Source organism: Argentina silus, assembly GCF_951799395.1.
Source record: "Argentina silus genome assembly, chromosome: 15".
NCBI classification, from domain to species: domain Eukaryota; kingdom Metazoa; phylum Chordata; class Actinopteri; order Argentiniformes; family Argentinidae; genus Argentina; species Argentina silus.
This window is the reverse complement of record NC_139669.1, coordinates 6,204,465-6,215,315: the sequence shown is the minus strand read 5'-3', so window position 1 is coordinate 6,215,315 and position 10,851 is coordinate 6,204,465. Positions and strand designations below refer to the sequence as shown.

At 48.2% G+C, this 10,851-nt stretch overlaps 1 protein-coding gene across 3 annotated transcripts in view; it reads left to right on the top strand.

Annotated features, from left to right (window-relative positions):
- Window positions 1-10,851, top strand: part of mid2 (midline 2) — a 55,813-nt gene that overhangs the window by 33,309 nt on the left and 11,653 nt on the right. For all 3 annotated transcript variants that reach the window (XM_083685573.1, XM_083685571.1, XM_083685572.1), the window contains 4 exons: window positions 3,048-3,155; window positions 6,315-6,463; window positions 7,593-7,720; window positions 8,172-8,315. In XM_083685573.1, the coding sequence (XP_083541699.1) occupies window positions 3,048-3,155; window positions 6,315-6,463; window positions 7,593-7,720; window positions 8,172-8,315 (529 nt within the window). The remainder of the gene's footprint in view (window positions 1-3,047; window positions 3,156-6,314; window positions 6,464-7,592; window positions 7,721-8,171; window positions 8,316-10,851) is intronic.

The following is a 10,851-nucleotide window of genomic DNA, read 5'->3' as shown; positions in this document are numbered from 1 at the left end:
GGTCTTTTGCTGGGGAGTGCAGGGACATGGAGTCCCTAGTGGAGTGACTTGTGCACTTAGCCTCTCTGCCCAGCTCCTCCTCAATCTGTCAGGATGCAGCCGAGCAGCACCCTAATCACAACTGTGACAAACACTAGCCCACTCACACCACGCCACTGCTAAGGGCCTCTGTCGGCAGCCTGCCGTCTACAACTCTGAACCCCCATCGGCTCTCCTCACTCCCTTGGCTGGAGCTGCTGTACATCACTGGCTGACAGCATGGCTCCTGCTCCGCACACACTTTGAAGAGAGCTTTTACTAAAAAAACAAAAAACATATTTTAGTTGTAGGTGTTCTCTTCAGTCCACAGTTCATATGGTGTTTAAAAAAAAAAAAATGTTCACACACAAAGCCTGATACTGTAGCTGTCCTAATGGCTTACCGACTGGAACAGCCTGATGGTGGTGTTGATACGTTTTGTGTTCCTCTGGCCCTTTTACCTTCCATCCCCCTCCCTACGTTCCTATACTCTCTCAGATTCTCCTCTCTCTCTCTCCCACCTTGTAGATCATTACCTCTCTGCTCAAGAGGTTGCTCAGTTAACCCCGTGTAAGCACATATCAGGGCTTCCATGAGACACGTCATAGTGCCTCATTTAATGAGGGGGGTGTTCATTAATAAACCATGCTACATCCTAGCACGCTAGCTTGCACTCACTCAGCGGATAATTCCGAGAAATTGGTGCTTGAGGAAGCAGTGGAAGGAGCAGGAATGTAAATGAGCCGCCTTCATGATGGTACTGATGAGAGTACCAGACAGAGACCTCAGGCTAAAGCATGGCTGCTTCGCTAAATTTCTAAGACAACGTTGACAGCGCACAGAAACAACATGTTGACAGTTGACACTAAGTAAATACTGGTACAGTGTACCCAGGGGAACCCGGCCGGGTAGGTGTTGCTATCAGGGGAGACTGGTGGAGGCAGAAATCGGAGACGGGTTTCATTGTAATGTATGGGTGAGATGAGGGATGGTATCAAACACGCGTGTGTACCACAGTTTGACCACTGTGTTCTACAGTGCCACTTCTTTTCCAGGAGATCATTGGTCAGACTCTCACGTCCCCATCTATTTCCATCTCTCCCCCATCTTTCCTACCTTGTCACACTTGTAATATAGTTTTAGTCGAGCAGCCAGTTTCACACTTTGCAATAATGTGACCAGGGCAGGGTGATAAATCTCTCCAAAGTGTACAATAAAACATTAATCCACACCACAATTCATGGTGGAGGGCAGACAAAGCAGACTCAAGCGCCACGTGTTTAAGGTGTCAGAGTGAATCATGTCTGAGAGATGGAGGGGGGGTTGGGGGGAGGGGGGAGGCACTGAGAGGCTTATCAGTGGTGACTTGTGACTGCAGCTCAACCCTCCCTGGCTCCCCACCGCAAAACCTCTGAGAGGCTGGTTATGCCTAATCCTAAAAAAACAGGCGTTTCCCGTCAGCCCGTGGAATGTCAGTTCTATTCATTCTAGTTCTATGCTGACGTCTCCCTAGAGGTGAGGTATAGAGAGATGTGGCAGCGGCGATCAGAGAGGGGATATTAGGAGCGCTGTGCGGTCTGATAAGGGCGGTCTCGCCATCAAGAGTGGGGAGATATCACTGCTTTAGAAGGTGGCATAGTCGTGGCGTAGTCGGCAGGGAGGGTGAGAAGGTGCGTCATGTCTCTCCAATCTGCCACGTTTTGTTTTTCGTTTTTTTTGCTGCGCAGTAATCCACAGTGATTTTGAATTGGTGCATTAATCCTTGTTAATTATGAACCTTCGCTAATAAGAAGGCTCTTGCGGAATTAATGGTGTTTGTGCGCGTGCATGTGCGTGTGCGTGTGTGTGTGTGTGTGTGTGTGATTAATGAGGCTTAAGTGGATCTAACTGGTATAATGAGCTTTGCGGAGTGATGAGTGTAAAAGGTGAGAGAGGGTAAGCAGTTTGATACGACCGTTTGGTGAAGAATCACAACCCTGTGTAATTCAGGGAGGAGAGTAAGGAGAAACTGGGCTATAAAAGTCACGTTCTATGACATTCTTACTGAAACTATGTTTCACTGTGTAATGATTCAGTACTCATTAAAACATCCTCATACAGTCCCTGAGCATGGTACATCGTTTAAACACTAAAAATAAGAATTCATTAATCAAAAGTGTATATAGTTGACAGGAGATTAAAGCAATGGTTCACCTTTGTGTACAAAGTGTTGTCATGGCAAGTTCCTTTGTAACTCTCTTCCGTATTGACCAGATCAGCCACTCAATATACTGTAGTCTTGGCTCACAGTCACTGCTGTCATTATCTGTTCCTAAGGCTAGAACTGTGACAGGGAAAACATCGTTTTCACTCAATGCCCTGTCATCCTAGAAAGCACTTCAAAAGATTTTAGAGTCAGAGAAGCTAGTGTCCTTACCTTGCTTCAAGACTGATCAACGAAAATGTTCTTGATAGCCGCAGTTGTTTTTAATCCTCAAATGCATTGCTAACACTTGTCTTTGAATGTGTATTAGTGTCTTTGGAACATGTTATGTACCCGTTGGTACCTCCCTGCTTTGCCATTTTGCCGGGTCGCCTTCGCGAAAGAGGTTTATAACCTCAATGGGCCTTACCTGGTTAAATATAGGTTCAAAATATATAATTATTTATTAAAAAACATAGTTTTCTCTACGATTTCACTGTGCCCTCTTTGACCATCCCGCTTTATTATGGTTTTTGTTTTGTTTTTTTAAATGCACTGTATATGCAGTATATGCAGTAAATGCACTCTATATAAAGTTTGGACACAAACTTGCCAAGAGTGTGCAAAGCTGTCATCAAAGCAAAAGGTGGCTACTTTGAAGAATCTAAAATATAAACCATATTCTGGTTTGTTTAACACTTGAACATGACACAGTACACCTTTATATATATACGTTGAATGAAGTGATCTTGATAGTCCATTGACCAGGTCAACATTGGTGATTTTTCTATGACCCCTATGTAAGATTTTGTTTGGCCACCGTGTTAAGTTCCTCCATTATCCCCAGGTGAACACGGCCATGCATGAAGCCAAGCTGGTGGAGGAGTGTGATGAGCTGGTCGAGATCATCCGCCAGAGGAAGCAGATCATTGCTGTCAAGATCAAGGAATCCAAGGTACTGTGTGTGTGTGTGTGTGTGTGTGTGTGTGTGTGAGTACAGTACAACACTGTGTGTGTGTGTGCCTGTGTGTGTGTGCGCGCGTGTGTGTACAGTACACCACTGTGTCCTGTCTGCCTGCCTGAAGAGACTTCAATATGATCTGATGAGGGTATCGCTGCTCTGAGGAGTGTGGGTACAACACAAGACTCAAGAATCTGGCATCTGCAGCTCTCACAAAGGCAGGATGGCAAGGGTGACAGGCCATCTGAGTTGGGGACACATCAGAGATGGCAGTTAAAACTGTGCATTCAGAACATGTCACCCACACTGTGACAGAGAGAGATGGGGACTTGTCACAATGCCTGTCATGGTTCTGTCCCCCCCCTCTCTCTCTCTCTCTCCCCTCTCCTTCTGTCTCTCTGTCTCTCTCTCTCCCTCCCTCCCCCCCCCCCAGACACACACACTGTCTCTCTTTGCGGTGTCGTCTAAACTTTGCATTAAAAAAAACAAAATGTTGTTGTTCATCAGTGTATTTTCCTGGGAAGAGAGGAGGTTTTGTAAGTGCTTGTTGCAGAATCCTTTGAGGCGTGTTTGTGGAGCGGTGCCAGGGAGAGATCTACAGTACAGTACACACAGATCAGTGGCAGGGACACGTGTGTGTCTAGAGAGAGGGAGAGAAGGAAGCCTGCTCTCACGTTTCTGGTCCTTCCTCAGGAGAGAGGAGGAGAGGGGAGGGAGGAGAGGAGATGAAGGGAGGGGGTGGGGAGAGGAGACTAGACTAGACTAGTCAAGAGGAGAGAGAAGAGAACAGTCTGGGAGGGGCTGAGGTGTCAGAGGAGACCCCCCAGGACTGTGTGAGGACAGGGTGATGAGGAGGGGGGGAGAGAGAGGAGAGGAGGGTAAAGGAGAGGAGAGGAGAGGGGAGGAGAGGAGGAAGGGTAGAGAAGTGGCTGGAGAGGAGACGATATGAAACCAGTGGATTGGAGAAGAGAAGGAAGGAAGGAGAAAAGAGAGAAGAGGAAAGGTGACTCTGCAGCAGAACCAATGGGATTATGGTGGCGAACAGAGCAGGGCCCGTGCAGGGAAGGAGGGATGGAGGGAGGGAGGGAGGGAGAGAGGGAGCTTCAGTCAGAGGCTGGCAGAGGGAGAGCAGCCCGGGCCACGTGGCTTGTCTTAACGAGCTCCCTTCTCTCTGAAGAGACTCGGCCATGCCTAATCTCCTCTCTCTCCCCAGCACAAACAAACAGACTGGCTGAGAGGCCTCTCTCTCTCTCTCTCTCTCTCTCTCTCTCTCTCTCAGTCTCTTTAATCTGACTCTCAATGTCTTTCTCTCTCTCCCTCCCTGAATGTCGCTCTCTCTGTGTCTCTCTCTATCTCTGTCTCTCTGTCTCTCGTGTGTGTGTGTGTGTGTGTGTGTGTGTGTGTGTGTGTGTGTGTGTCTCTCTCTCTCTCCTTTGTGCCACTGTCTGGCCCTGCTGTTGCTGTGTCTTTAGCTTCTGTAAAGGCCCCAGGCTCTGAAACATTGAGTTCATTCCTCTCCTGACCCATTGTCGCAGACAGACAAGGATTCCAGAATGCACAACTATGCAGCCCGGCTCATGTTGAGAAACACAGCGATGTTAAACGCAGCGATGTTAAACGCAGCGATTCCCGTTCAAACCAGGACGAGAAACGGCCACGACACAAAGCACACACTCATCCAAACAAAGTTGTATGCCAAGCGGACAGGCTGAATTGTACCAGAGTTTAGGGAGATAATGTCGTCTGGAAACCGCTTTTGGGAAGATGTCTTAATCCGCAGAGCAGTACATTTCAAATGCGTCTGTGATACTCGCTTCCATGTCAGCAATCCGCTTGACGTGAGACAGCAACCACAGATTATGTGCGAGACCACCTCTTACCAAAATGCCAGCTGTCCAAACGAGTCTATTAAAAACTCTCCCAAATCACCACCAGCTTATGGTGTTATGTCAGTACAGAGATTTTTTTTTTTTTTCGTCCTGAAATGGTGTTTGTGACTTTTTTTATGACAAGTCATCATGCTGTTTGCAAACCAACTTTTATAAATCCCTCTGTAAATGAAAAATGCCTGGCAAGCTGCAGCAGCGTTTGGTAAAGGATCAAAACTACCTTCATTTATTCTGCTGAATAATTTACATTTTGCTTATAGGAAATGAATCATGTACCTTCTAACTGATATTGGTGCCACGATCACTGCCGCATTACAGACAAAATTACACTCCTCAAATCCTCTCTCAAAGAGAGAGGCACATGTAACATTTTGCTCTTTCGAGGGAGAATTAAATGAAACTAATTTCATTTGTCGCGTCTGAATGTAGAGTTTGGAATGAAGATAAACAGATTAGGTAGAAGTGGAATTAAAATGTTAATCCATTCATCCCTGAGGGGAATTAAAACATATCTACATATACAGTAGTCTTACTATGCATGTACAATCTGCATATTTGGCCTGCATGTCTCAAGGCTTGGGCTGTGATGGACAGAGACATATTTGGCCTGCATGTCTCAAGGCTTGGGCTGTGATGGACAGAGACATATTTGGCCTGCGCGTGTGTGTTCGTGTTCTGAATGGGCCTCAGTCTGAATACTTGGACAGGACTGGTGTTTTGAGAGAGCACACAATGAGCCACAGAGGTCTTTTCATACAAGGCACGCAACCGGGGGAATATGTTCGATTCTGTTTTCAATTTTGCCTCTCATAACTTACGGGGCAAAACATTAGCAGCTGTTGTCAGCGGTTTGGGAATGTTTCATAACAAGGTTACTATTTAAGAATTGCTTGCTGACCCCATGACTCCTCCTGTCCTTGTCAGTGTTATCATATGATAGCAGAACACAGAGAGATGTATGAGAAGACTATTATAGCCATCTATTGTGCTGGGGTCCTGGAGGGCACAGGGGGAATGGACAATGTCAGATGACCGCTGATACACTGCCCAGTGTCCTAACCCCTTAGTCACCTGAGCTGGGTGTCGTGTGTGTGTGTGTGTGTCTGTGTGTCTGTGTGTCTGTGTGTGTGTGTGTGTGTGTGTGTGTGTGTGTGTGTGTGTGTGTGTGTGTGTACTGTATGTCCTGTATGTCCTGTGTGTGTGCGTCCTGTACATGTGTGTGCCGTGTGTATTTAACCCGTGCGTGCGTGTGTGTGTGTCTCAGGTGATGAAGCTGCGGAAGCTGGCCCAGCAGATAGCTAACTGCCGTCAGTGCCTGGAGCGCTCCAGCGCCCTCATCACCCAGGCTGAGCACAGCCTGAAGGAGAACGACCACACCCGCTTCCTGCAGACCGCCAGGAACGTGGCCGAGAGGTAAGAACCCCTCCCTCCCTGTCTCCTACCCCCTCCCTCTCACCCTCCGTACGGCCACCGGCCCTACCCGTTTCCTCCCCATCCCCTGTTTTTGTGTCTGTTGGGAGTGCTTTTTCCCCTCCCTACCTCCCTCTCTACCTCCCCCTCTTCTTCCCTTTCTTCCCTCTCTCTCTCCTTACCCCCACCCCCCATCCTCTCTACCCAACCAGTTCCCCTCCTCCCTCAGCTTGTGTCTGTTGGGAGTGCTTTCTCCCCTCCCTACCTCCCTCTCTACCTCCCCTTCTCCTTCCCTTTCTTCCCTCTCTCCTCTCCCCCCTCCCTACAGCCACCAGCCCTACCCATTCCCTCCTCCCTCTGGTTGTGTCTGTTGGGAGTGTTTTTTAGACCAGTGTTTTGGAAGGACACTTTAAGCAAGTTCTGCAACTTTTTTTTTTTTTTTTTGGCTTGAGTCCGCTGTTTTTCCAACAGGGTTGTTATTCCTAAGTGGTGGAACAAAACGTCTCATTCAAGGTCTGCTGTGGATGTTTCAGGCATGAGTTTCCATGGCTTCACCGGAGATCTGTGTGTGTGTGTGTGTGTGTGTGTGTGTGTGTGTGTGTGTGTGTGTGTGTGTGTGTGTGTGTGTGTGTGTGTGTGTGTGTGTGTGTGTGTGTGTGTGTGTGTGTGTGTGTGTGTGTGTGTGTGTGTGTGTGTGTGTGTGTGTGTGTCAGACAGAGCAGAGGGCATTACTGAGGCTATGCTAGCCTATTATCTTTCATGCTGTGGCTCTCCAGTCAACATCACCCCTCCTCACCTCTCTCTCCCGCCTCTCCTCCTCTCCTCCCAACCCCCCCCCCCCCTTCTCCTCACCTCTCTCTCCCGTCTCTCCTCCTCTCCTCCCAAACCCCCCCCCCTTCTCCTCACCTCTCTCTCCCGTCTCTCCTCCTCTCCTCCCAAACCCCCCCCCCCCTTCTCCTCACCTCTCTCTCCCATCTCTCCTCCTCTCCTCCCAAACCCCCCCCCTTCTCCTCACCTCTCCCCCCTCTCTTCTCACCTATTGTCACCTCACTCCCCCTCTCCTCATCCCCTTCCCCTCTCCTCTTCACCTCTCCTCTCACCTCCCCCAACCCCCCCCCCCCCCCCTCCTCAGGGTTGCCATGGCCACAGCCTCGTCCCAGGTGCTAATCCCAGACGTCAACCTGAACGAGGCCTTTGACAACTTTGCCCTGGACTTCTCCCGGGAGAAGAAGATTCTGGAAGGCCTGGATTACCTCACAGGTAGGGAGACGTGCTGCTAAATAATGAAACGCTCGATCCCAGTCCAAGTGTGAGAAGTTGTTACGCTAGGTGTTAGTTGAAATGCTTATAAAGATTTATAAAGATTTTAATGATTTAAAACTAAGAAGGTACGATATTGAAAAACAATTCTGATATTCACAGATTAATCTTGTGAGTCTATGGGCTCCTTCAGCCTGCTCTTACGTCCTGGAGTGGCGCAGTGAAGTAGGATTAATGTTGTGAGTCTATGGGCTGGTACTTCCGGACACAGATTGAGCCTAACCCTTAATCTTATCCTAGACATAGGAAAAAAAAGCATCTTCAGTGGAGATTCTCCATTGACAGTGGGATTTAGACCTAGATTTAATCTACGTCCCTGAAACTACCTCTCCTCAGTCTGCATCTGTTTTGAATCCTCCTCAACCTCTTCCTCTTCCTCTTCCTTGGTTAGCCCCGACTCCGCCCTCCATCAGGGACGAGCTGTGCACTGCCTCCCACGACACCATCACCGTTCACTGGACCTCCGAGGACGAGTTCAGCGTCACCTCCTACGAGCTCCAGTACACAATCTACACCGGACAGACCAACTTCATCAGTGAGTCTCCCATAGACACACACACACACACACACACACACACACACACACACAGAGCAACATGGTATTGGGCGATTGGTGTTAGCTGCATCAGCTTTTTGTCTTGGCAGGCTTGAGCTGAGGCATACAAACCTATTCTAAAAATGTGTTTTAGAATATAGTGAAGGTTTTCTTTGTCTCTGTGAGTAAAAGAAAATTGTGTTAGAATAGAAATGTTGTACACCTACAGTATGGAGGTCATACGTTTGGATTGTTTTATGTAAGGCGGTATTTTTGTGATTTTGCACTGCGTTATGTAACTGCTGCTTTAAGGGGAAGCTTTTCTGCTTTTTGCTCTTTTTTTTTTTCTTTTTTTTAGTACAGGTTTGTTTGAAACTTTCCTCCGGCACGATCTCAGAAGAACTGCTCCAGCACTTCAAGACGTTTGAGATTCCAAGATAATATCTGAGCTAATTCATTACATGTGATACACTCTAACCGTATAATATGTAAACCGCTCTATAGGAAGATGGATCTGAAGCAAGGAGCGGCAGGGGAGGAGGGTTAGACACTTGTACTGTGGAGGAGCGTGGGGAACGGAATAACTGCTGGAGTGTGTCTGATGATGGCAGGCGGGTCAGAGGAGTCACTGTCAAGTGCCACTCACATGGGGGACTGGTTAGCCTGTGACACATGGCACCTCTCTCTACCTGCATCCCTTTCCTTTTTTCTTTCCTTTCCTCATCTCCTCCCCTATCCTCTCCTCCCGATTAACTCCTCCTCTCCAACCCCTCTACCCGTGTCCTCTCCTCTCCTTGCCTCCCCTCTTCTCCCCTCCCCTTTTCCTCTCCTCTCTCCCCCTCTCCTCTCCTCCCCTCTCCTCTCCTCTCTCATCTATACCTTTTTCACCTCTCCTCCCCTCTCCACTCCTCTCTTCCTTTTTCCACCCCTTCCATATTCTCTCTTCTCCCTCCTTCCTCTCCTCCCCTCCCCTCCCCTGTCCTCTCCTCTCACATAAATTCCCTTTTCACCTCTCCTCCCCTCCCCTTGTGTCCTCTTTGCACCTATCTGCACTCACCTGCTCTCCTTCAGCCTGCTGTTACGTCCCGGAGTGGTGCGGTGAAGTAGGATTCATTTCAGCAGCGCTAGCCCTGGAGGAGTGAGGCCTGCCACAGTCCTCGGAGGATACCAGCTGAAATGGGAGAGAAAATGCATTTATTTCAGACTGCTGAGTTTCTAGCATTGCTCTTTGCGTCTCAGAGTGCTTTAAATGCTCCCCACTCGACTCTCTGGTATGTCATCAGCTCCATGCCCCTTTCCCCCTCCAGGGGGTAATGTGAGACCTGCCCCCTGCAGGACTCTGCAGGCAGGCGCATCAGGAGATGAAAGGAGGGAAATGCCAAATATGGGCATAAGGGGTGAAATATGGACATGAGAGCAAAATATGGAGCTATTAAGTGAGGGAAATGTAGCCTTTAAAACAAGCCATGAGGCAAAATATCCGTTTGGTGGTTGTAAAACAGATCCAGTGAACGGTGATGTTATTTTTTTTATGTACGTATCTAACAATAGTCTATAATCTAATAATAGAGTACAATAGTCACTTGGGGGCTATACTAGGCTACCTCCAAAAATGCAACTTGAAGATAGCATTTACAGGTATGTGCAACATGAAGATATGGATTCTTTCTCTCCCTCAGTGCGTGTTTCCACATCAGAGCTCTCATTCAATTGTCGGCTGCTTACGAAGGCCGGTCCCATTAGGACAGTCTGAGATTGACGAACCCAGAGAGAGACAGGATCTGTGAGAAACAGCTCGGGGTTATACACACACATTGTTTCTCCACTCAAACTCACTGTGTAAATCCCCCTATGCCTGAAGCACTCTGTTGATGGGCGGTCTAACAGGCAGCTAATTAGCCCTGAGAGCTAATGATCTGGTAATGATCCATCCGTCTGTATTGGGTTTATTTATTATCCACTAGCTACAGCATGCTAGCTCAGGTGCGCAGAGTAGCCTAGCTAGCATTCAGGCTGATCGGATGTGACATGTGCTAATACGCTTTCCTCAGTCCTCCTGATGACTTTCATGGATGGTGAGTGTAACAGTATCAGCGTCCTATCCTGAGGCGTACTAATGCTGTACACGCAACCACATCTGTTTTTATCTGTTCTCTTTTCATAGAGACTGTCGCTCGGGGGAGAGATTTAGAGAGATGAGGGAGAGATGGAGAGAGAGAGATAGGGGGAGATGGAGAGAGAGAGGTGGGGAGAAGGAGAGAGAGAGATGGAGAGAGAGAGATGGGGAGAGGGAGAGAGAGAGAGATGGGGGAGAGAGAGAGATGGGAGAGAGAGAGAGGTGGGGAGGAGAGAGAGAGATGGGGAGAGGGAGAGATGGGGGAGAGAGAGAGAGATGGGAGAGAGAGAGAGATGGGGGTGAGAGAGAGTTGGGAAGAGAGAGAGAGAGAGAGATGGAAATAAGAAAGATGATAAGATATGTGGATGTAAAGTGATGTGTGTTTTGTGGACATGGATATGTTCAGTAATAGAAGGTCAA